This window comes from Dipodomys ordii, unplaced genomic scaffold, assembly GCF_000151885.1.
Source record: "Dipodomys ordii isolate 6190 unplaced genomic scaffold, Dord_2.0 Scaffold3, whole genome shotgun sequence".
Taxonomy (NCBI): Eukaryota; Metazoa; Chordata; class Mammalia; order Rodentia; family Heteromyidae; genus Dipodomys; species Dipodomys ordii.
Genome location: NW_012267219.1, coordinates 36,707,731 through 36,733,501, shown reverse-complemented (window position 1 = coordinate 36,733,501; position 25,771 = coordinate 36,707,731). Strand labels below are relative to the sequence as shown.

The 25,771-nt window shown below is 44.3% G+C and overlaps 1 protein-coding gene across 1 annotated transcript in view; it reads left to right on the top strand.

Annotated features, from left to right (window-relative positions):
- The first annotated feature begins 4,553 nt into the window (after positions 1-4,553).
- Ckap4 (cytoskeleton-associated protein 4) overlaps positions 4,554-25,771 on the top strand; it is a 45,847-nt gene continuing 24,629 nt past the window's right edge. The window contains exons 1-2 of the mRNA XM_013019124.1: positions 4,554-4,620; positions 7,851-8,321. Of these exons, the coding sequence (XP_012874578.1) occupies positions 4,554-4,620; positions 7,851-8,321 (538 nt within the window). The remainder of the gene's footprint in view (positions 4,621-7,850; positions 8,322-25,771) is intronic.

The following is a 25,771-nucleotide window of genomic DNA, read 5'->3' as shown; positions in this document are numbered from 1 at the left end:
ACACACACACACACACACACACACACACACACACACACACACACACGCACACAGAGCCTAGATACTTTCCTGTTGGTTTCTATGACACGGGAAGGTAAAAGAGTCAAACTACTTATTCTGTTTTGGGAAAGTCACTTAGCCATCTGCCTCATCAGTGACTGCCTGACTCAGTGGGGTTGTCTCAAGACAGAATGGAATTAATCTCATTAAAGGGCTTAGCACAGCACTCAAGTGTCAGTTTCTATTATTTCTCCTTCTGCTTGTTTTAAGTATGTTTAAAAACGGCCTCTTGTGTGTGAGCCTCTAAGGGGGAGAGGGAGCAGGAAAGACTAATGAGAATCTCAGGCAAAGTTTTAGCTGCTATTCCTCCACTTTCATGAGGAGCACCCATATTTGGTTTGCACTTGACAATTTACAAAGTAACTTCCACAGCCCAATGAGCAAAGAGGATCACAGGCTTCAGGTTCAGCGGGCAGGTGAGCATTCTGATGGACAAGGAGACTCAGTGTACTACCAAATCGGTCCCTTGATTCTACACTGAGTGCTGTTTGTAGGATATCAGATTGCCTCCCAAGAAAGGAAGTTGGGCCTGGCACATGAGCACATTGGATGCCCAGGCCTAGGCCAAAAGCAAAACAGCCAAGCTTGTGAGGAAGTAGGATTTGATAGTAGTGTGGTATCAGCTGACACTGACAGGAAAACACAGCCCAAGAAAAGAGGCACTTCAACTCCTGGGTGGATGACAGTGGTAAGAGTTCACTGCATTCCTTTAAACCTGAGCCAACATGCGAAATAAAGAACATTGGGTTTTTTAAGCTGCTAGAAGGTGAAACCATTAACACTGCACACGATGGCTGGAAACACCTGCAGTTCATATTTACTGAGTGCACCAGTCACTGGGAAAAGTAACAATGAACATAAGACAGGACGCTACTTTAATGGCTTTCAAGTTTGCTTACCTAAAACTTGTGCCAGAGGAGAGAGGATTAACAAAAAAAAAGAAAAGAAAAGAAAAGGCATTGCTGACCAAGTGTGAGAAAGAAGAGCAAGGGTTAAGAGAAGGAAGGATGTAGACGTTGTTGAGAGAACTAAAGCAACTTGTTTTATCTCTTTGGTGGTGACAGGATCAAAGATGAGCCAGAGAGGGACACAGTGACGTAGTGAGGGCAGAAAGTACGGGGGGCAGTTGCACATTGCTTTGCCTAAAAACCTTCTTCAGTCCTGACCTGTGCAGAAATGTGCTTTTGTCTAGGACACCATTTTTGTAAGCAGAAAACCACTAATTCTCTCTGCAGACTGAAGGGTGAGAAGAACTGCCAAGGAACTAGCTACATATAGAGGCACACACCCTATCCTACCATCCCAAAGCCAACCAGCACAAACAACAGGCTAGAAAACCTGGCATCTTCAGTGATTTAAAAAAAAATCCATCGATCTCTACCCCATGAAAACCATTATCGACCTGAGCCTCCAGTCTAATCTGCTGCAGGAAGGAGAGAATAAAAGGCAAGAAAGAACTGTCACCAAATCCCAGATCCTAGGTGGTCCTCTCTAGATTGGACTCTCTTTGTCAGCATTTAACTTCCAATTGGTGTTTTTTTCTGAAAGGAAAATTCTACATTCTCCAGGAAGCCTTCCTGTACCCTCCTGACAAAGTTTATGGCACTCCTCTTAGTAGATCTGCTGTTCATCTCTTGTATTTACCCAAGACCACTTGCATGGCTATTTTCTTCCAATGGCTATTTGCAAATGTCCTAAATAAGGCAGACACCAACACCATATCTTGTCCACTGTTGAGTGGCAAGAATATGACAAACACTCATTCAGTGTCAGCTAATCAAAATCTTTGGACCTCATATGATACAGCCTCAACCAGAACATTTGTAAAATGATAGCACTGTAGATTTTAAATTCTTACTACTGCCCAAGTCTAAGCCCTAAAGTAGAGAATCGAGCATGCAAGTCTAGCTTATTAGATACTTAAAACTAAAAAATTCCCAGGGTCCTGTCATACTTATCTGAATATCTTGTTTAATAAATATTTTTATTGTAAAGATTACTGTATAGAGGGGTTACAGCTACATGAGTAAGGTAATGAGTACATTTCCTATGGATCATTGTTATCCCCTCCTTTGTTTTTCCCCACCATACTTTCCCTCCCCACCTCCCCAACTCCTCCCCCCCCCACACCAACAGAAGTTGTAAAGTTCCTTTTCAACATAGTGTCTTGTATGTCTCACTGTTACAATGGGTTACCCTGTATCCTAGTTTCAGAATTTTGTTATTTCTCTTCCCCTCCCCAAATTAGAAAAAGGTATATACAATCTTATTTGAATATCTTAAGGTCTGTATCCACCTTCTTTCAGTCATTTCCCTATCATATAATAACTGTCTGACATTTGCTCTGCTCTTGATTTTCCTCCATATGGACTGACTCAAATAAGCAGGTCTTTAGGTGTTCTTCCAAGTAAAAATAAATGAAACCTTTCATTCATGGGAATTTATGAGCTAGATTAATACATATAGTTCTCCATTTCATTTTCCACTCTACTAGAAGGCAGCCAAATGCATAGATTAAAATAATAATTAAAAAAACCCTCTAGGTTAGGAGTCCAGGCTTTGAGCCCAACGTCTGTCATCATCAACTTGCTATTCACATCACACCTGCTCTCCTCCTCTTCTTCTCTGTCTCTCACTTTCTCTTTCCTCTCTTTTTCTTTCTCTCTTATAGCTGGGCTAATTAGATAGTTTCTCTCAGCTAGGAATTGCTATGATGCTTCCAGCCAAGAGTTCCATGAGGCATCACTAGAAATTACAAAAAAGTAAATATGCTCATAGTAAATATGTTTATTGAAATGCCATTAATCTGTCAACAAATCACTGGAGGCAGAAATCCTGGCACAGACATACAACAGAAAATGTAAAAGCTTCACAATATTTAGAAACTCTTACTTAGGTCGTAGATGTCTCTACATTATAACTGGGCCAAAAAAGAGGCTTGTCTTTGAAACAAAAGTGCTCATTACTATGGTATTAGGAAACTATCTCAGCCTTGAGTGAAAAGCCAAGCAAGAGGCCTTGAGAACTCATCCTCTTACACACTTACACACACACACACACACACACACAGTGAGAGAGCGAGAGAGTGGGAGAGCTGGAGATGAGGAGGGGGGAAAGGTGGAGAAGGGGATAGCTGAAGAGGGGGAAGGGGGGAGAGAGAGAGGCAGGGAGGGAGAGGGAAGGAGGGAGGGAGGGAGGGAAGGAGGGAGGGAGGGAGGGAGAGAAAGAGAAGAAAGAAAAGAAGTTGTCTGGAGATTAAAGGTTGCCTCAGGTGGTAGACTAGCTAGCAAGCGCGTGGCTCTGAGTTCAGAACTCCAGTACCACTACTAACAAAAGTGGGGAAATTGGGTGGGAGATAGTGTATTTCTTCATATATGACTACCTATAATGTTCAAGTCATTTAGATATTTCATTTACTCCATACCCAGAGGGCTAGGAACAGTGTCTGGTATAGAGAAAGCAGAATACAGGTATTTACTATGATTATTTGCCTTTTTTCTTGGTTACTATCATCACTATAGTCATTTAAAAGTCTTGAGGGAAGGACAGTTTAGTTTCAGATTAATAGGAGCATGTTACCTTAGGAGCAGATTCTCCTACCCATAACAATACCTAGGTGAACACCTAGGTAAGTAACCTAGGGCACAATTCCTATACAGATACTAAATACAAAATCCAAAAGCAATGGCCCAGGGCAATGCGAATGGCCTTCTGGGAGCACCTTCACACCTACTCTTACCTTTCTTTCTTTTTTTTTTTTTTTGGATCTGGTCGTGGGGCCTGAACTCTGGGCCTGAGTGCTGTCCCTCAGATCTTCAGCTCAAGGCTAGCGCTCTACCATTTGAGCCACAGCGCCACTTCCAGTTTTTTGCTTTTTACTTATGTGGTGCTGAGGAATCGAACCCAGGGCCTCAGGCATGCAAGGCAAGCGCTCTACCACTGAGCCAACTTCCAAGCCCCTACTCTTACCTTTCTTGATCTTGGGTTTCTATTATAGATCATTTGAGGACAAAGTTACTGGACTCAAAAGGCACAGGGACAATTAGGTTGCTTTTATAACTATTTTGGATTCTCCCTTAGGTGATAATAAAATCGGGCTGGTTTTGAAAAAGAAATGCATTGTTTCTCATACTGTTTCAGAGACAGGTGATAATAAAACCAGGCTGTTTTTGAAAAAGAAATACACTGTTTTTCATATCGACAAACTTAGAAACACCTCTAATGTGACTGACAGGATGCAACTCAAAAGTCTACCAAATAACTTTTAGGAATACCACACCTCATCCTACTTGAAAGACTCATTAGGAAAGGCAGAGGTAATTCTAAACAATGTTTCCAACAATATACAGGGTCACCAGTCAAAGAAAATGAATAGGGATATTATCATATCCATATTTTATAGTATTACTTTGTCACTTCAGAATAATTACTACAATATTGTATGTTTCCTTCAGAGTCAGGGAAACAGCAGATATTTATTGTTGCATAGACACATGGCTGAATGGCAGTATAACCACTGTTATTTTAGTGAGAAGGCCATGAATACAGGGACCAGTAGAGGTTAGTCATGTGTCCTACCATAGATGGAGATTTTTAGTTTACTGTGGTTCCTAAACTTGTATCTGACTTTATCTCCTTATTTCCTCTCCGCAGCGAACTCTGCAGCCCAGGGGGTATGTAACTATAAGTGATCCTGCATTGGTTTAGAATCAGAAAGAACAACAGTTATAATACATATGTCACTGCAACAGTAAGAACATGGCTTGTCAGGTGTACCAGGTTCTTTGTCCCAACTCCTGATATTTACTAAGTGGAAAGAAAACACTTAGTATTTGTAAAACACTGTCTAACTAAGGTGTTCTTAGTTCTTGCAACTTCTTTTTCCTATAAATCTGAAAGTATTTCCAGATTACCAGGTTAAAGCAAAGTGCTGAGCGGACTCCTCAAGATTCTAATTCAGAACAGACCTGGGTCCAGTAGTTTCACATGTTGATGTCTCCCACCACACTGATTGCTTAGATACCACTCAACTCTTCTAGATAGCCAAATTTATCCTAATGTCCTTCCTTCAATAGCACCTAGAGAATAGAACAAGAAATAGGCCAAGCCCTTCAGAAGCGGCAAAATAAGATTCCTTTTTAAGAGTTAACTCCCTGATGGTTTCCCTTCTCCTAAAGAAACCTTTTTGCTGTAGTCTACAATCTGTGTGTGTGTGTGTGTGTGTGAGAGAGAGAGAGAGACAGACAGACAGACAGAGACAGACATGGGGGGAGGTGGGAGTCAACAGTGTGTGTGTGTGTGTGTGTGTGTGTGAGAGAGAGAGAGAGAGAGAGAGAGAGAGAGAGAGAGAGAGAGAGAGACCTGCCTCATTCTCTGACATTTCTCTCAATCCTTCAAACTCTAGAGGCCTCAGCCTTTTTGGAGTTCTTCACACTTGCCAAGCTTCCTACTTTAGAGCATTCACACCTGCTATTCTCTCCCTTTGGGTTTATGACTCCTTTGAATTCCAAATGGATGCTCCCTGCTGTCATTTAGATTTGAAATTTAACATTTTAACCTTCAAGGTGACATTCCTTGAGACTTTATCTATTAATATTATTTTTTTCATGAACAAATTAAGCCATACTTCTATTCAAGAGATGACATGGGTATTCAATCTTTCCGTTTCAGTCACATTGCTCAAATTACCATTACCCAGGTGCCTAAAATACTATAGTTATCTGCATATCTCCCTTCCAACTAAATTTTAGCCTTCTTGTGGTAAAAAGTTATGTCCTCCTTCAATTTTAAGTGCACAAATAATTCAAGCTAGCAATAACTTCCTGTTCCAGGAGCTTGTAGAAACTTTTACAAGGGGTCTTTCCACTCTCCTGACACTCAGTGATACCTAATAACAATCAGAGCTAGTAGTCATGGAGTGCTTATTATGACTTCAATAATACCAACTCTATTTTATAGGTGCTTTAAGTATTTTATCTCCTTGAATACTCATTATAACACCGCTAATACCCCAATTTTATAGTAAGAATCCAAGGCTCAGCAAGGTTACAATACTTACCCTCAAGGTTCACAGTAGTACAGAAGCCCAATTGAGATTCAGGCAGTGGAATCCTTAAGCCCATCTTCCTTACCATTCCGAGATGGATTTAAAAAAAAATTGCGTACTGGTCATTCTTTCCACTCCCACTCTGCCAAACTGGCCTATCCATCACCACCTCTGCACATGTGGAAGCAAGCTGATCTTACCGGGGAAAGCTGCTTAAGGGCTGTATTATGAAGGGCACCACGGAAAGATGCGACTGTCCATAATAATTCTCAACCACCTCACCATAGTGACTGAAACTCTCCTACCAGGGTGCCCTTATAGCTTATAGCTACTCTGAGTCATAAATGTTTTGGAGTGAATTATTCAGATTATCCAGCAGCATCCTGAGGAATGGAAGGGATCCAGTTAAGTTTAGGTCATGGAAAAGAGAAATTTCCAAAAAAATATTTACTAGGTATCATCCTTCAAGATCAGATCAAAGTGCACGGGCAAGTATTTACATATGTTTGGCAAAGAGAGGCAGGGCTCTGATGAAGAAAACAAATGGCAGCCCTTGGAAGATTACTATTTTCTACAAGATGCAGCTTTACCACCAGTCCCAAATAGCCTCACCAAAAAACAGTTTTCACCCACAATATAGCAAAAACTACAAAACAACCAGGGGCCAGTGGCTCTCAGGAGGCTGAGAGCTATGAATCATGGTTCACAGCCAACTTGGGCTGGAAAGTCTATGAGACTCTCATCTCCAATTAACCACCAGAAAATCTGTAGGTGGAGCTGTGGTTCAAATGGTAGAGTGCTAACCTTACACAAAAGCTCAGGGACAGCCCCCAGGCCCCAAGTTCAAGCACCAGGACTGGCACAAAGAACAAGAATAAAACAAAACAAAAACGACCAAAACACAGAGATGCCTGCATCACTCAACTAGACAATACTGTCTTTATCGAACTACAACCAACAAAAGAGCTAGACAAAAGCCAACAAGCCAGTTACCCTCTAAAAAGCAGATTTCATGCTACATATGGCATTTCAGTTCCAAGAAGAAAGATTTCTCAGCCCTTTTCACACCTGCAGGGACTGCTACCTGTTTTAGTACCTGTGATTCTGCCTCTGGGACCCTCAACCCCTCACAAAAATGTCATAAAGTTGCTTCCAAACCCGAATTTCTCCTGCCCTGCCACCACTACAGATCACTGGACGCCTGGGCGATGCTGTAGGAGATCCCTAGAAGCAGGAGGAAAAAGCCAGTAGGCAAGTAGAATCTGCTAAAGTGGGAGCCTCAGAGATAACTTCCTGATGGGTTGACAGGTAGGAGAAGCAACCTCTTGGCTGCAGACCAGGAGGTGCTGAGACTTAATCTGATTTCTTCTTTTCTTCTGGTAGCAAGGCAAGCATCCAACCAGAAGAGGCCCCAAACTTCAGTCGTGTGAGTAATCAACTCTTCCACATTTCCATCCCTACCTCTGTCGTCATTTAGCAAACATTCCACGTGGATTTTTTTTCCACTTAAAGCCTTGCATCTAAAAGGAAATTTCCCATCCTTATGAAACAGCTTATTAGATAGACGTTTTCTCTCTTACTCAGGAAAACACACGTAACTGTGTCATCCACGTGCCAACCTCTCCTCGCCACTACCCCTGGTGGTGCCAGCCTGAGTAGCACACTCGGGGAAGCACGAAGCCATCAAGGACAGATCTGAGCTCCAGGTCGGCGCTGCCGCTGTTCCTCCACCTCCGTGTCGCAGGGGTCACATCCGGGGGCCGCCCCGGGAACTCACCCCCCTCCCCCGGCGCCCCTCCCCTGCGGCACCACGCTTCCTGTCAAAACAAACCCTTGGGGGAGGGGACGGCCCAGGCTAAGCCCAGCGCCCAGGAAACCCAGGCGACAAACCCCAAACACAGCGAGCGACCCCGCCGGGCTCCACCGTGGTTCGATTCCCCCGGGCCCCCCCCGACTCCAGGAGGACTGGGGTGCGGAGGTGGTGCCTCCCCCGGCCCCCCACCCCCGGGGGCCCCCGACAGCCGGCCGCAGCTCGCGGCGCTGTCGCTGGCACCCGCCCAGCGGGAGGTAAACAGCGGCCCAGCGGCCCCGGCGCCGACCCCGCCGCCCCGGGGACCCTCAGCCCGCGTCCCCTTCGACACCTGCCGCGACCCCTCAGTGTCCGCGTCCCGCTCCCACGCGGGACCGCGATTCGAGGTCAGACAAGGGGACCGAAGTGAGGAGCTGGAACCGGACTTGATGACCTCGCCTTCCCCCCCCCTCCCGCCCCAGCTCAGGACAGGATTCTGGAGGAGGGAGGGAGCCCCCCCTCCGGCCGTCCTGGGAAGAGGTGCCCCCCCCGCCCTGGCTGTCACTTTGGTGTCGGCGACCCCTCCCCTCGGATGGGTACGCACCGAACCCGCGCGGAGGCCGCAGACAGGCGGAGCGGACCCCAGGACGGGAGGTGCTGGGTGGCCCCTGGCAGAGCAGCTCACAACCTCAACCACGGCCAAGGATCCCAGCTCCCAGCCCCGCCGTCCGTCGCCCCCCTCTCTTCCACGCGGTATTTAAAGGGCCCTGAGGGACTTTAGTGAGAAGGCCATCCCCACACCGGCGTGAGGGGGGCAGGGGACGACGGCGCCGCGGGACTTGGGGTATTTCTGCCTGTGATCGTCGAGATCCTGAAGATTCGACCGACTCCAGAAACATTTTTTTGTTCAAGTTCGCGTCACAGAGGCCAAAGACTGCTTGAATTGCAGGGAGTTTACGAAGGGAGCAAACGCCTCCCCCCCTCTCTGTGCGCAGCGAGTGGTACGGTCCAAGGCTGCTGGGGGCGGAGACAGGAGTGTTTACGGAACTGGGGCAGCCGTGCGGCCACGGGGCCGGGCCCTGGGGGCGGGGCGCGGGGCGGGGCCTAAGCTCGGGGGCGGGGCCAGGGAGCCGCTGCGGGTTGGACAGATCCCACGTGGAACGCGGAGCTGCCCGCGGAGTTCCCGCGTGCACCACCGCAGGGAATGGTCCTGCCAGCCCTCGGCCGTGCGCAAAACTTGGAGTAAGTCCTATACTCCCATCTACAGACGGGGCAATGGAAGCGAGGAGCCCACAATCACATACACACACACACACACGCACACACACGCAGGGACGAGCGAACCCACAGAGTGGAAGGTGGGTTTCCCCCCCCCCACGCGTCCCTCCCATGTGTATCCACTTTCCGTCCACACGCGTCCAGATTTGCACCTGGAAGGGACGATTAGCTCCTGGGAGCCACGCCCCCTCGCGCTGTCTGAGGAGCTGGCGTGCACACGAACGATAAGCAGCAGCTTATTCCTCTAGGGTTCTTCGAGAAGTTTCAACTTGGGCCGATGTAAATAAGCTGTAGTGCCAAGCTGATCACTTCTTAGGAGCTGGCTGTAGGGTGTACGTGAACGCTACTTTTCTGCCCGGTGACAGTTCCTTGGGAGACCAGAGTCACGCAGGAATGTAAAGTGAATTTTGAGAGGCTGAAATCTTATCTGTTTGGTTCTGAAATCAAGGCTGGATTGTGGAGGCACATTGTTCACTGCCACGATTAGAAAGAGGGGAGGAATGGGGAGGTGTGGAAAGTGAAGGGGAGACGGACAGCATTTTAAAGCAGGTTGGAAATCCAAGCGTTTGGGGCTCAGTGGTAGAGGGCTTGCCTTGTATGCCTGAGGCCCTGGGTTCGATTCCTCAGCACCACATAAGCAAAAAGAAAAAAAAGCCGGAAGTGGCGCTGTGGCTCAAGTGGTAGAGCGCTAGCCTTGAGATGAAGAAGAGCTGAGGGACAGTGCCCAGGCCCAGAGTTCAGGCCCCATGACCACCCCCTCCCCCCAAAAAATCCAAATATTCTGTGTTTGCAACATGGACTTGTCTTGGGATCAATCCTAGCTCTGGCTTTCCCTTACTCAGGAGATGGTATTTTGAGGATGTGGTAAATGAAAGAATATGAAGTGTTTAGTGGTGTACACTTAAGTACTCAGTGCTACTGAAACTCTGGTAAACTCTTCTATATAAATTTGCTTCTGTGCTTTCTTTTGTAATGCCTCTCTTCTGGAATATACCATTTGATACAGATTGAGACTAATGAGAAAATTCCATTTCTTCTACCCACGTTCTTTCATACAAACATGCCCTTATTGGTATCATTCGTTGGAATAAACAGTCGACAGAAGCTTTCCATTTCAATTCTTGCCAAATACCAACCAACACACAACTGCCATTATCACCCTAAAAATTCCACAATCGAAAGATTAATCCCAGATCACCCCCAAACTCCTGGTAACTCTATGACAACACATCATAGCATTGCTTCCTTGACACATCATAGCATTGCTTCCTGAGCTTCTTAGGAACAGAAGTATTGCTTTGTGTTGCAACATAGCTTAGAACAGGTGACCATGAGTCAGGGTAGTTATCCAGCCTATCTGAGTGACCAGCTACCTGACCCTAGGCATGATATTTTTTTCAAAGCTCAAATATGAAACTCTCAAAGCTACAAGGAAGTTAATATTTGTCAAAGCAGGGGCATCAAGTTTCAGCATGTGGTGGGGTAAGAAGCTTGAAATGGAAACAATAAAGTCATATCAGCGACCCAAGTCTGGTCTTTCCGGAAACACAATTTTCTGTCACTTCAATGTTAAATAACTTTGTTAAGTGTGTGTGTGTGTGTGTGCATGTGTGTGTGTGCACATATGTACCAGGGCTTGAACTCAGATCCTCCCTCTCTGGCTTATCCTGCTCACAGCTACCTCTCAAGCTACACCTTCAGTCTGGCATTTTTGCTGGTTAGTTGGAGATAAGAGACGCACAGACTTTTCTGGCCAGGCTGGCTCTGATGCAATCCTCACATGCCAGCTTCCTGACTACTTAGGATTACAGGCAGAAGCCAATGGTACCTGGTTTAACCTTGCTGCTTGAAAACTCTTGGGTGAATCATCCAATCAATACAATGCCCTCAGCCTAGAAAAAAATATATAGTGTTATAAAATATAGAGTAGCTTCCTTAAAACAGATTTGTATCACATCCTTGCCAGCGAGTTACTCATAAGATAAACTTGCCCTGGTTAGGTTAGGTTCTTGGCTCACGATCCTCTTGACTCAACCTCCTGAGTACTACGACGATGAAAGGCATGAACTACTGCACCCCGCTTTGCACCTCATTGTTAAAGTAATTTACCTTTTTGGAGACTCATAGTTGTACAGTTTGCCTTCCCCTCAACAAATCATGTGAGAGAACACATTTGATCTAATACCCTTGGCAAAAGATTAAGAGCAGATCAACATTTTTGCATGGTGAAGGAACATATATAATATATATATATATATATATATATATATATATATACACTCTTTTTTAATACATCTGAAATCTGAGTTTAAAATTACAATGAAGTTTTGAAGGAAATCAGAAAAAAAATACTGTTTTAAATGTAATGGTAGATTTATAACCTCTGGACTGCTTACTTTGCTGATTGGAGCTGTAGTAGGTTCAGCTGTACCTACTACCCAGCCAGCACAGGGTACAGGGAGCCAGGAGAATGACTCAACATCATCGGTGAGTTTGTCCCCTGTTCTCTCCGTGGGTGTTATGAGTCTCTTCTTCCTGTGTTGATCTGATTTCTAAGTGTCTCAATATGTGCACATTTTTTAACCAGGAATGGCTTCTTGGGCCTGCAACCTATGTAGTTATAGTGCCTTTCTTGGTTTAATGCTCCACTACTAATTACTGTCTTGAAATTCTTAACTTTTTGAACAAGAGTTTCTCCTGAATCCCACAAATTATGTAACTGTTGCTGATCTTACCATATAGAAGGGGATTTGTTTTCCCTTAACCTGTTCTCAAATGCAAATCTATTATTTCAACTAGTATTTACTTGAAGAAACATGTGTTTCAGTTCTGAAGGAAAAACATAAACAACAATAAATAACCTCAATTAACTGGGTTTATCCCAGTTCACGGCTCATTTAAGCAATCTTCAAGAGTATATTTGAGTACACCTGATTTTGACCTATGTTTACCTTTGTCACCTAACCCCCTCACTTAAGAGCTGATTCCATTGTAAGGAAGAAGGAAAGACTGAATAGAATCCTATTTCTTTCTCTATTTAAGAGAAAGGGCTGAAGAAATCAATAAAGGGGGAAAGATGCAATTAAAAGCTGCAGGATGAAAAAAAATACTGTCAATATACATGCTAGGAAGCAGGCTGCTGGATGTTACTTTCTGTTCAAATTTGTTGTGAAATAAAACTACTCTCAAAACAGTCTACTAGAACGAATTAGCTCCACCTTCCTAGCAAATTCTATCATTCTTTATACTTTGGTCTTGCAAATGAGTCAGATTTAAGTTACTGACCAGTCTGAATATATCAGCTGATACTTGATCAATTTTCTAAAGCACCCAAACTGGTTCTCTTTTGATTCCTGAACTGAATTAGTATCTAGTTAAAATTTATTTCTCAATCCAATTGCTTGTATCCTTCCATTTAGACATTGACCAAGCCAGATGCCTGTCTCATTAAACAGACAAACATTCACATCAGTACCTTTCCTGCCCTCTCCACGGGCCTTTTCCACTTACCTGGATATGATTGTTCTTGTAGGGAAGGGCAAAAACAACAAAGAATGAGGACCAGCAGTGAGGGCAACTGGGTAGGAAGCCCGTGGGAAGTGGGCGGAGCCAAGGAGCACCTATAGGAAGTCAAGGAGATGATTGCTCAGTTCCCAGTGCAGGGCAAATTTCCTCCTGAGCTTCCCTCTAGGCTAGCAGGTGCTTGTTTTCTAAATGCTTTCTCTAAAGAGCAAAAGGCCCTCACCTCTAACCGCTAAGGCATTTTCTTTTTAATGATAAACTGGACAAGTATCCTTTCTCAAAACGTATGGTACTTCAATAGTGATACTGCCTTCTGAATATGAAAAATACAGAGCTCTAATAATTCAAATGCTTGCACAGTGATTTTTTTTACCTGTATTCCTGGGTACTCTGTTTATATTAGGACACTGACATGTTACAACTGAACAAAGAGATACTTAGCAGTGACTCATTGAATTGACAGGCTAAGAATAGAAACCAGAAGAACTCATTTAATTACTTCTCTCCACAAATATGTATACACACATACATGTGCTTAAACATACGTACATAGTGTCACGTGCAAAGTACTAGCTCATGTTATAATTATACAGTTTCCATAACAACATGTCAACAACATACCAGCACTGTACCAACTAAGTGCCAAAAGTATTTATAATCACATTCCATCACACTAGTAGGGTATCTGGACTGAGTACCAAGATGACTACACCTTCTAGAAAGCAAGGACAATGCTCAACTCTCCTCAAATATGAGGCTGTTTATGCTATTTTGTATGTGTGTTCATACGCACACATATAGCTATGTCAGTGTGTGTGTATGAAATGGTCAGAGAAAGAATAAAAAGGAATAAGTTTTGTCCTGAGAAAATTTAGAGTAGACAGCCCCACAAATGCATTTTTGGCAAATTCCTGGAGGGAGAGCCTCTCTGTGTTATAGGTATACAACCTGCAGATCCATCATAAGCAAATACTTCAAAAGCTGGGCATAATGTAATTGTGCAAATGAATTATTAGTGTTCAAAATGAATCCTTTGTTTAAAGGAAGGCTACTGTGATGATGAATGCGAACATTTTTAGGTGGCTTTTTGTGATGTACAAGTCTAGGTTATCAAATTGGTCAAAGAACAATTCAACAAGGAGGAAAGTACGGTGTGGAAGAATGAGGATAGGGGCTGGGAGGGTGGCTTAGTGGTAGAGTGCTTCCCTAGCATGCATGAAGCCCTGGATTCGATTCCTCAGTACCACATAAACAGAAAAATCCAGAAGTGGCGCTGTGGCTCAAGTGGTAGAGTGCTAGGCTTGAGCAAAAGAAGCTCAGGGACAGTGCCTGGGTCCTGAGTTCAAGCCCTAGGACTGGCAAAAAAAAAAAAAAAAAGGAAGAATGAGGGTAGGGTTTGGCTTCATACATTCCAGAATCTTCCCAGCACCACTCATTGTACCTCTGCCCTTTTTTCTTCATAGGTGAAGATAGAGCCACAGATGTCCTGGTGATATGTGGGGACCGCTGGTCACTTTAGGGGGCATATCAGTCTTGTTTTCTGTTGCCAGCGGCACAATACCATGGATTGGATGAGTTATCAAGGAAGCTTGTTATACTTTGGCTCAAAATTATCGCAGTGAGTCAGGTGCAAAGTCAAGGGGCTCAGTCTTCCCTGCTGCTCCCCCTCATTCCTGTGAACCCACAGGATTCACCCCTGGGGGCTCCACTGTAATTCTAATCACCTCCAAAGGCTCTGCCCTTAAACACCATAGTCACATTGTTTCTACCTTCTTGATAACTCACAATAGGGATTAAAATTTCATATAAGAAACTTCAGGGGACACACTGAAGCCATATCTAACCCATAATTTTGGGTGTAAGAAGGTAGTCCCACTAATGCTTTGCTGCTGAAGCTGGAAGGATGCTTCCTCCTCTGCCCCTGATAGCTGTGATGTAGGTGCAGGACCTAAACATTTGCTTCTGAATGCTGACCACTGCAGGAAGGGAGAGTTGATTCACAGAGCCTACAGGGCAGGGGTAGAGGGAGAGGGAGGAAGAAATGAATAGCACCGGCCATAGCATCTTAGCAAATCAGCCTTGTGGCATGGTCTTAGCCATGGTTGGTTTCCTTTAGCTCTTTTCTAAGACTGATTGCTGGGTTCACTTATTAGGTATAAGACCATCTGGTTTCAGTTCCACTGCTAAGATCAGTATAGGTGTCTGTTATTTGTCACTAAGAACCTTGATCAGAACAAACTCCCCGCAGTTAGCCATAGGATGAAAAGGGTGTAATGTATAGAAGGAACTGAGCAGCATATCAGATGCATTGCATGGACTAATAAATTATATCCACTATTGTAATACTCTTGTGATTTTATTGATTCGGTGTTCACAGTGTCAATAGGTCCTGAGCCACTTAAGGTCTGTGACGTGACCATTTGAAGTTCTGCAAAGGAACAAATTGAAATTGAACAAGTTGATGATACAGAAGCCATTTACATAAGCCTGTAAGTGAGCCTAACACACCATCCTGTATTTAAATATCAACGTGAATGTGGCCAGTCTCTATTCATTATGCAGTGACTCAGAATCCATTCAGAGGAACAGGAGTCCAATCCAGAGAGTTTAATGGAGGGATTTTAATAGAGAGAACAAGTGATAGACTGGTAGGAACAGCTGGAAGTTCTATCATGGGATGGTAAAAACAACCTAGCTAATACATTCAGTGGAAAGCCACTTCCATCCTCAGAGCAAACACAGGGCATACAGCCAGGTACTAGAGGCTCACACCTGTAATCCTAGCTACTCAGGAGGCTGAGGTCTGAGAATCTCTGGTCAAAGCCAGCCCAGGCAGAAAAGACCTTGTGAGACTCTTGTTTGTTTTGTTTTAACTGTATTTTTTTGTCTTTTCTTTTTTGGTACTGGGGATTGAACTCAGGACATTATACTTGCTAGGTAAGCGCTTTGCCACTGAGCTACATCCCACGCTTCCCACCCCCCTTATCTTCAATTAACCACTCAAAAACCAGACGTGGAGCTGTGGCTCAAAGTGGTAGAATGCTAACCTTTAGCAAAAGAAGCTCAGGCATAGTGCCTAGGCCCAGAGTTCAAGCCCTAGGACCAGAAAAAAAAATTGAGGGGTAATGTCCAGTCCGTGTAAGAATTGACTCATTCTCTAGGCTATGGACTTTTGTTGTACATAACTACTTTTGTTGTTGTTGTTGGTGGTGGTGGTGGCGGTGGCGGCGGTGTGTGTATGTGTGTGTGTGCATGTATGTGTGTGCCAGTACTTTTTCTCTCAAAGTGCTCTACTGTGTGAGCCACAGCTCTACTTCCTGCTTTTAGGTGGTTAGTTGAAGATAAGAGTCACAGACTTTGCGTGGGCTGGCTTCAAACCTTGATCCTCTGGAGCCTCATAAAGCCTTATTCTGGTAACTCCAACCTGGCCTCAGCCTCCCGTACCTGAAGGCAGTTCTGTCAGTACCTGGAAGAAGAACTTTGGCCTTAATCAGTTGATAAATCAGGCATAACTTTAAAAAAATTATATACACTTTTTGGAACTAGGGTATAGCTGCATGGTAGAATGCTGGCTAGCATGGAAAGCCCTGGGCTTGATCCTCAGAAGCACAAAAAGAAAAAAGATACACACTTTTTATACAAGGAACTGAAAAGAAAAAGTGGAAATGAGTCTTTCCTAAAGAGATGATGAGATTTTTGAGGAAGAGTGGAGAGGAACGGGGGCTTTGGCACGGGTGCTATGTCAGTCTGTGTGTGTCTTCTCTTGGCTATGGAGCAAGTGTCAAAATGCTGTGATTTATTCACAAAGTATTTACAGAGCACCTGCCAGGTGCCAAACACTGTTTGTCTCTAGAGAATCTACCAGTAACAAAATAGGCCAAGTCTTTGTCCTCAAGGAATTTGCATTTTGGTAGAAGAAGGCAGGAAGCTCAGAAATAAAGAATTGACTGGGTGCCAGTGGCTTATGTCTGTAATCCTAGCTACTGAGGAGGCTGAGCTACAGAGGATTGCGTTCAAAGCCAGTCAAGCCCAAAACGTCCTAGAGACTCTGATCTCCAAAATAGCTAGTAAAAGGCTAGGATGGAGGCTTGACTCACCCACAGCCACAAAGTCCTGAGTACAAAATTTAGTGCTGCCGGCATAAATAAATGATAAAGTAGCAAAGAATTGGATGCAAAAATTCATTTCACACAGGACAAAGGACTAATGATGAAAGGCCCAACAGGGAAAGGAGAGAGTGGGCTATGGTGGTGATATTTTAGGCAGCTTGGTGGAAGCAGAAATCTAAACGAAGTAAGGACATGAGCCTGTAGGTGTCTGGCCAAGGAATGTTCAGGTGGGAGGACTAGCAGGCACCCCCCCAGGGCTTGGGTGTACAGGCAGGTAGCAGGCTGGTAGCAGATGTGGCTGTGGTTGGGGTGTGGGGAGGAAGCGGAACTGAGAGCGCAAAGCCAGGGCCATGTCCCACACTGCTTTAGTGACAGTGGGGATTGAGGAGTGACAGGATGTGATTGCTGTGTGTGAGGACCTCCCCCACCCCTGCCCAGGTAAGGAAGGAGTGTGGAGAGAAGGAGGCAGGGAGACCAAAGTGGAGGCTGGGGGGTTGGGGGAGAGGGAGACTACAGAAGGTGTGCTGCTGGCCTGAGTCTGGAAATGACAGAAACCTAAGTTGTGAGTTCTTTGTTTTGTTTTTTAGTCTTGTAGTGAAGGGAACTTGAGATGCGGTCTTCTGCCTGACTGATGGTAAGAAGGAGATTGCAGGGATTGACAGGCTCAAAGAAAATATAGGAGGAAGAGCATAGTGCAATCAGTGGCTCTCAGAGAGACCAGTGCTAGAAGCTTACGCCTGTAATCTTAGTTACTCTGGAGGCTGAGATCTGATGATCAAAGTTCCAAGCCAGCCTAACTAGGAAAGTTCATGTGACTCTTATCTCCAATTAGCCAGCAGGAAGTGCAGCTATGGCTCAAGTGGTAGCATGCTAAACTTGAATTTATAAAAAGGTTTAGGGACAGTGCCCTGGCCTTGATTTCAAGCCCTAGTACTAGCAACAAACATACAATCAAATAGAAGCCCTCAGAGAGCCTACAAAGGGAATTTGAGACGCTGGCATCTGCTTTAACTGCTCCTTCTTGCCAGTGGAACGGGTGACTGGTGGATGACAACCGCTGTTCTTGAAGAAGGCAGGCCAAGGGGGGTAGTCTTGGTGCAGCCAGAGTGTTTCTCACATTCAACCTCTCAGTGGTGTGCACAGGGAGGAAACCATCTCCCAGAGCAGGAAGCCAGTGGCATTCCGCTTGCTGGCACATTCTGATATGAGTATCTTTATCAACAGGTTCCCCTCACCTCAAATGACTCTTTTTTCTCTTAACCCTTTTCTTCCAGCACACCGTGCAATGTCCTTAACGCTATCCTCATCTCTTGTTAAAATGAAGCTCTCCAGCCAGAAGGTCCTTGCTTCACTCACTTATTTAAATCCTGGACTCATTCCCAGCTCATTGCAAACAAGCCCTTCAGTATTTGCTGAATACATGAATGAAAGTAGAAAATCTCCCTCATTGGCCCCCCAATGAGGCCAACTGTGAGGCCCTTGGGGTGTGCTCTCTCTCACAGGTCTCTGGATTCTGTGTTTTTGACCAATAATGTTCCTAATGGACATGCCTCATATACATGGGGAAAGAACTGGCTTGTGGTTCTATCCTCTGGAGGCCATTGGATGTGGCTTATTCTATTTCAACGTTTGCATGTACTGGCAGAAAATAATAACCAAGACACAATGCTTCCCTTAAGTTTAGTGATGGGCCAGTTTAGTGCAAGAGACAAATTATAATCAAATGTCCTGTGTGTGATAGTTGATGTATATTCCAGCCATGCTAGAGAGAAATGATCAACTCCATGTGAGGGAAAATCACAAGTGTCTAAAGAGAACTGTTAGAGTTTTGGAGGCTGAATAGTAGTTATCAGGCAAATGTGTAATAGAATAGGGGAAGAGAATAGTAGGTCCAAGGATATGGATAGGTGAAGAATCCTCGTGTGTTTGGAGAACTACAATTAGTTATGTGTATAGCTGAAGCTCAAAGTACTAGCAGGGAGTAAGCAAAACAGGCTAGAGAGGTAGACAGGGATAATCTGGTAAAGAGCTATTTTCAATGATCTGTTCAGAGGCTCCTGTGTAGGTGACATTTTTTTTTTCTCCAGCAGAACAAGAAGATCAGATTTGTGTTAATAAGGATCACTACTACGGAGAAAAGGTGGCCTCAGATGGGAAAATATGAGCAGTACCTAATTTTGGCCACTAGGGAGAGCAAGTAGACCAGGACAGCTTGGTTGCTAGCTGCCAAAGTATAAGGAAGGGGCCTGGGAGAAAACCTGCAGAAGGCTGTGTTCATGAACCTGGAGCTTTTTAGTCAGGTACTGATAACTCGAAGAACTGTGGCTGTTTAAACATGCTCTAATACCAGCTGGAAGTCACTCTCCATAGTCACAAATAACCAGCACAAGGTATTTATTGCTGGATTACTCGGTACCCAATGGAGAAGAGCTGTATGTACACATGAAAAAAAAAATACCTAAGTTAAAAAAAAACAAACACCAAAACACTAGCTGTAGAAATAATGTGGATATTATGCTCCTTGAGTGAATGACTAGAATGAGGATCCTGATGTTGATATTGAGAGATATGTTGATATTGATGTTGATATTGGAAAGGATGTGAGGCTGTTGATTGCAGGTGTGCATCTTAGTTCAGTCGGGTCACTGTAACCAAATACCTCAGACAGGGTGACGTACAAACCACAGGAAGTTATTTCTCACAGCTCAGAAGCTGGGAAGTCCAAGATCAAAGTGCTAACAGATCCGAGTCTATAAAGGGCTGTTTTCTGGTTTATATGGGAGCAGAAGGTGGCCAGGGGTCTCTCCTGAGCTTCAGTTAGGAGGGCGTCGTTTTAGGCAGCCTTTGGTTACTATAATAAATACCTGAGAAGATGAGCTTATAAAGAAAGACAGGCTAAATTTGGTTTGGTCTTGGAGCTTTCAGTCCATGACCAGTTGGTCTCAATGTCTTGGGCCTGTGGTGGTATGTCATAGGAAAAGCACATGACTGAGAAGTAGGTGTGTCTGTACATATCTCGTATGTGTGTGTGTGTGCACGTGTGCACATGTGTCTTGGGGGGGGGTAGATGGGGAGGAGAAGGAGGTGCCAGGGTTCTACAACTCCTCCTTTAGTGGAAGGCCACAACCCCTTCCACTAAACCCCATCATCTCCCAATAGTACCAAGCTGGAGACCAGGCTTTAACACCTGCCTCATTGCAGGCTAAACTAGCCCTGTACATAGAGTTTCTTTCTTGTGACTTTATGTTGAATACTTTCACCTTGGGAGTAAGGATTTCAGCATGTGAAGTTAGAAGACATAAAGATGCAGTCCATTGCTCTGTGTGTGTGTGTGTGTGTGTGTTTTACTGAACTTTAATTGACATGCATTGAAAGACATGATATTCATTATTTATTTATTTTTTCTATCTTCCTGTAGTTGTACAAAGGGGTTTCAATTAGCAGGACATATTTAAAGGGCACAATGTTGTAAGTTCTGAACTACCTACGTACCTGAAAAGCCATCACCACAATCACAATAATAAGCCTATCAACTACCCCCCCAAAATGTCTGCTCATTCCTTTGTAAGCCTTCTTTACCCACCCCCCTTTGCTGTTTCTCATGTCCACATACACCTGGTTTGATTTCATTTATTCCTTTGTAGTCCCTTTTTATCCCCTCCCCCCCTTTTTTTGGTCCCTTATGTCTAGGCAATTACTGGTCTGCTTTTTGTCACTAAAATGTTTACATGGTCTAGTATTTTATGAAAACAGGATCTCACTGGGCCGCAGGTATAGTTCAGTGGTGAAGGCTTTCTGGTGAAAATGAGACCTTGGGTTCTCTTCTTAGGATAGCAAATAATCCAATAGAATAGACTTGTACAGTATGCATTTTTTACTTTAAAAATAGTTTGAGATTCATCGGTGTCATTAAAAGTATCAATCATGACTCCCTTTTCATTGCTGAATGACATTGCCTGTTCAGTGCTTATTCATCATCTGCAGATGGGCATCTTAATCACTACATAGCTATGAATATGCTGAGGGTTCAGAAAACCATCCTCCGAAGTCAGTGCTGTGCTGAGCTACTAAGGGGCTTCTGGCCTCTCTCACAATCAAGCCTCCTCCCCTCCCCTTCCAGTGTCTCTCGCTCGTGGCTCCCTAGGTCAGGGAGAGCTGGCTACCAAGTCCGTCAGCCACCTGGGCCCCAGGAAGAAGGCAATGATGACCTCTGGTCCCTTCTCTGTGTTTCCATGAACTCTTCTTATCTCCAGGAAGGAAGTTAGTCACACTCACTGTCGCTCTGACCACTGTGTTCTCCTGGCCCAGAGTTCCTACAAAAGCATGCTCCCCCTCATAACTCCATAGTCTCCTCTTTCTCCTTCCCTAAAGATGTGGGGTCTGCAAGGTTCTGAATCATTCTAGGCTGGTGGAAATCACACTCCTGGGATTCCCTCCCCTTTTGCATATTAATAAATTGCTATTAATAATTCTACTTAAACTTTATCATTTATTCACGAGAACCTTCAACCGGCAGAGGGGAGATGTCCCTTTGTCCCTATAAATTTCTTGTTTACACATTTGCATGTATCTATTTCTCCTGTGGGGTACTTCCAAGGGGAAGGGCCAGCCTTGTGGTGTGGGGGTTGAACTCAGGACCTTTGCATGGCAAGCATTCTTCAACTGAGCAACATTTTCTCCCTTGGCTTACCTTTGTCTTTACAAAGGTAAAGACATTTTCCAAAAATGGTTTTTTATCATTTTACTTACCAGTAACAGTGCGTGGGCTTTTCGGTTTCTCTGCGTCCTTGCCGACATCTGCTCTGGTCACACTTGCAGGTATTATTTCTTCTAAAGACTTTTATCATCTCATATATCCTTCATTTAATGTATCTTTAGTGTAATGTGTCTTTCATATGTTTTTGGCCATCTGTGGATCCTTTTTGGTAAAGTGTTCAAGTTTGTTTTTCTGGTCCTGGGGCTTAAACTCAGGGCTAGGCACTGCCCTTAAGCTTCTTTTGATCAAGACTAATGCTCTACCACATGAGCCACAGTGCCACTTCCAGCTTTTGGGGTAGTTTATTGAAGATAAGAGTCTCAAGTCTTTCCTGCCCTGGCAGCTTTGAACTAGCATTGTCAGATCTCAGCCTCCTAAGTAGCTAGGATTACAGGAGTGAGCCACTGGCGCTGGGCTAAGTGTTCACATTTTGGGGGCTGTTGACATTGATATTTCCTTTTATACTCCTACAAACATTTTAAATCTTACCCAGAGAATCTTTTTTCGTAATAAAATAGTGACTTAAAATATCTCAACCTTAAGTATAATAGTTAAAATTTGAATTTGAAACTTAAAATATACTACACTACAGTGAGGGCTAATCCCAGTAATACCTTTAAAAGATAAAATGTTGATTTTAACACTTGGCTTCAAATGGCTAGAAATGACCTCAAAACCAATGTAGTTTTTTATTTATGCAAGTTATTGAGTTGGAGATACAAGTTTAGAAAATTCAAATGAACCTGGCTTCAAATTCCTACCCTTTTTTCTTTTTGCTAGTAGTGGAATTTGAACACAGAACCTTGTGCTTGGTCAGCTTGCTTGCTTGTAACTGGTGCTTTACCACTTGAGCCATGCCTCTAGTCCTACTTTTTGCTGGCCAACTGGAGATGAGAATCTTACAGACGTTTCTTCCCCAGGCTTTCTTTCATGCTCATGATCCTCAGACATCAGCCTCCTGAACAGCTAGGATTATAGGTGTGAGCCACAATACTTGGCTTTTTGCCCTATCCCCCCCCCCTTACAGTTCAGGTGATCTTGGGCAAATTCCCATAATTTCGTTCAGAAAATTAACATATCATTTATCTCATAGGTTCATTGTGAGGATTAAATTAGATATATGTCAGCAGCCAATACAATAACTAGGTAGGTACATCACAAATATTACAGCTCCTGTCATAAAGCAGTTTGTCTTACTACCCAATGATCAAAATTCAGACCAAGACTAAAGAAAGCAGTAATGTGATTTTGTAAAGGAACTGTTGAAATCAGTGTCAAGCCAGGCCATATCCCTTGTCACAGACCCAAAGGGCAGCTCTCTCTGGCTCCCATTTGCTTTTGTTGTTGTTTTTGTGCCAGTCTTGGGGCTTGAACTCAGGAGCTGTCCCTGAGCTGCTTTTCTGCTCAAGAATAGCACTTTACCACTTGGAGCCACAGCTCTACTTCTGGCTTTTTGGGGGGGTAGTTAATTGGAGATAATAGTCTTGTGGATTTCCCTGCCAGGGCTGACTTTAAACTGGATCGTCAGATCTCAGCCTTCTGAGTAGCTAGGGTTATGGGCTTGAGCTACCAGCGCTGCCTCCCATTTGCTTTTAAAGAATCTGAAATAAGAGCTCTGGCTTGCCTTTAATGTTGAAAGGACCAATGGGGAACAACACAGAAAGAGGAAACTGAGTTGAAGATGGACCTCTCTGAGCACGTTAGCACACAGGGACTTCCTTTGCAGAAGTCTATACACAAACCTTTTCTTTTATTTTGTTATGATTTCTTTTGATGTGAATCCCCAGAAAGAAATCACAAATGTAGGAGATATAAATAGCTTGGCATCACATTTTAATACTGAAAGTATGTGGAGAAGGAGTCTGAATCTCCAGACTCTTTACCTTCCACCCTTCTTTCTTGCCTCTTTTCTAAGATGAGGAGGAAGGAGGAAGAAGCGGCAAAGCATTAGACTGAGGTCACCAGGCAGAAAGAAAGCAGGAGGCGAGTGTAAGTATTTGTTTTTGTTTTTTCCTTACCAATCTGTTCGTTTGCTGTTTGTTTTTGAGACAAGTTCCCACTAAGATAGCCTAGAAGGGTCTCAAACTTACCATCCTCCTGCTTCTGTTTTCCTAATGTTCCCAAAATTATAGGTGTGTACTAACACACCAGTCCTGCCAGTCCATATCTACCAGCCAATGAACCTATCACATGCTAGTTCTTGTACTGGCTGGCCTATTGTTGAATGCAACTTGAGAAAAAAGCTGACCCAGAGCATGAAGCCCTAGAGAAAGCCTGGGCATTTCTTTTGCTCTTTTTATTTTTCCTCCCATATGGCAAACAGAGACCCTGCACCATGCCTACCTGGGCGCCTTGTTGGGCTCATAGGCCACTGCGCTTGGTGTTGAGATCTCTTCCTGTAGGCTCCTGTCATCTTTCCTTGCAAAACAGCAGGCCAAGGTTTGGAGAAGCTGTGAAGAGAATGCTGCCCAGGGGTGTGGAGATGCAAAGGAACTGAATATCGTCCTATGCAGAAGTCGGCTTTGAGGGTGGAGCCTAAAGCTCAATTAGCACTAAATTTAGGTCCCCTTAGGTTCTGCCTCCTTGGAGCTCTCTTCATTTCTAAGCTGCAGATAAGTAAAAGTCTTAGGTAGTGAGGCCAGAGGCATGATTCAAACAGTAAAGCACCTGCCCAGCAAATGTGAACCTCTCATGTCAAACCCCAGTGTGAAGAGGAAAAAAAGAAAGAGAAAGCATGAGAGAGAGAGAGAGAGAGAGAGAGAATATGAGTCTCAGGTGGGATTCAGGTCCTCTAAGCATCTCTGCCTGTAAAACCCTAAATAATCTAGATTGTTAAAAATACATCCTTACACCTTAAGGAAATCAGACAAATGTTTAATACTAGCTTATGCTGACAACAAACTCTCCAGACGAAGGAAGGAAAGAAGGGAGGAAGGAAGGAAGGAACGAAGGAAAAGAGGGAGGGAGGGAGGAGAGTAAAACAAAGAAGGAAAACAGGAAGCAAGCAGGAAGGGAGGGGGGGCGAGGGTTATAGGAGGGAGGAAGGAAGGAAATAGAAAAGCCCTGATTCATAGTGTTGCAGCTTTTGATGGGCTAGGTACTCCTACCAGGGTTAATTTTGAGGTCCAGCCATTTAACAACCAGTTGCGCAGCTCCCAGCATTTAGCAACTGGCGGAAGCACTTCAGCACACTAAAGGGCAGGATGATTCACTCCCTTCCACACGTGGGAAGATTGGAGCTGCAGAACATGACCTTGGCAAAGATGGGACCCAGAAACTAAAGCCAATGTGATACTCTCTGCAGAACCCACTGTCTTGACTGCTCCCCCTCAGTAGACCCCCTCAATAGACCCACTCCCCACATATGTCCACGCTCCAAGAGACACATCTGCAGGCTGCTCCCCAGCTTGCATCCTCACTCATTCACAGCCAGAGACAAAAGAGGGTTTCACACACCCCGCGGGGAAGGTCGGCCAGTCCTGACCTTCCTTTGGATCAGAAGGTGGGAGCATTGCCTGAGGATTCTGGGGTCTTCCCGATGGGGGACAAAAAGAAGAGAGGTCTTGGTCAGACAAAACTAGTATTTCCTGTGTTAGTCAGCCATTTGTCACCATGACAACACATCTTAAGAGAACAGCTTATAGGAGGAAAGGTTTATTTTGGTTCATCGTTTCAGGGGTTTTCATCCAAGGTTGGTTAGCTCCATTGCTTTGGGACTGAAGCAAGACAGAACATCACGGCAGCAGGAGCCGGTGGCAGAGAAGGCTGCTCAGCTCATGATGACTCAGAAGCAGAAAGACTGGGAGAGACAAGGGGTAAAAGATGCCATTCGAGGACTTCCTCCCAGTGATCTGCTTCTTCTGACTAGGCCTCCCACTAACGCCATCAAATTATGAATCTTATCAGTGAATGAATCCATTGATTAGACTAGAACCCTTATGATCCAGTCACCTGTCAAGAGTTCCAAAGCTTGGGGACTGAGCTTTCAACCCATGAGCCGTTTGAGGGACACGTCATATTCAAACCATGGTATTCCCATTAGAGCCAGCAAGAACAAGTCTCTTGTTTCTTCTGGTGCCCAAGTGGTCAGATCAATGACAGCATGAAGGAACAGTTTCACCTTTCATGTTTTGGCATTATATTTTAAAGTTTTTTTTTTAAAATTCTCAGCTAATTTTTTAGTATTATAAGTACGTTCTTTGTTGTTGTTG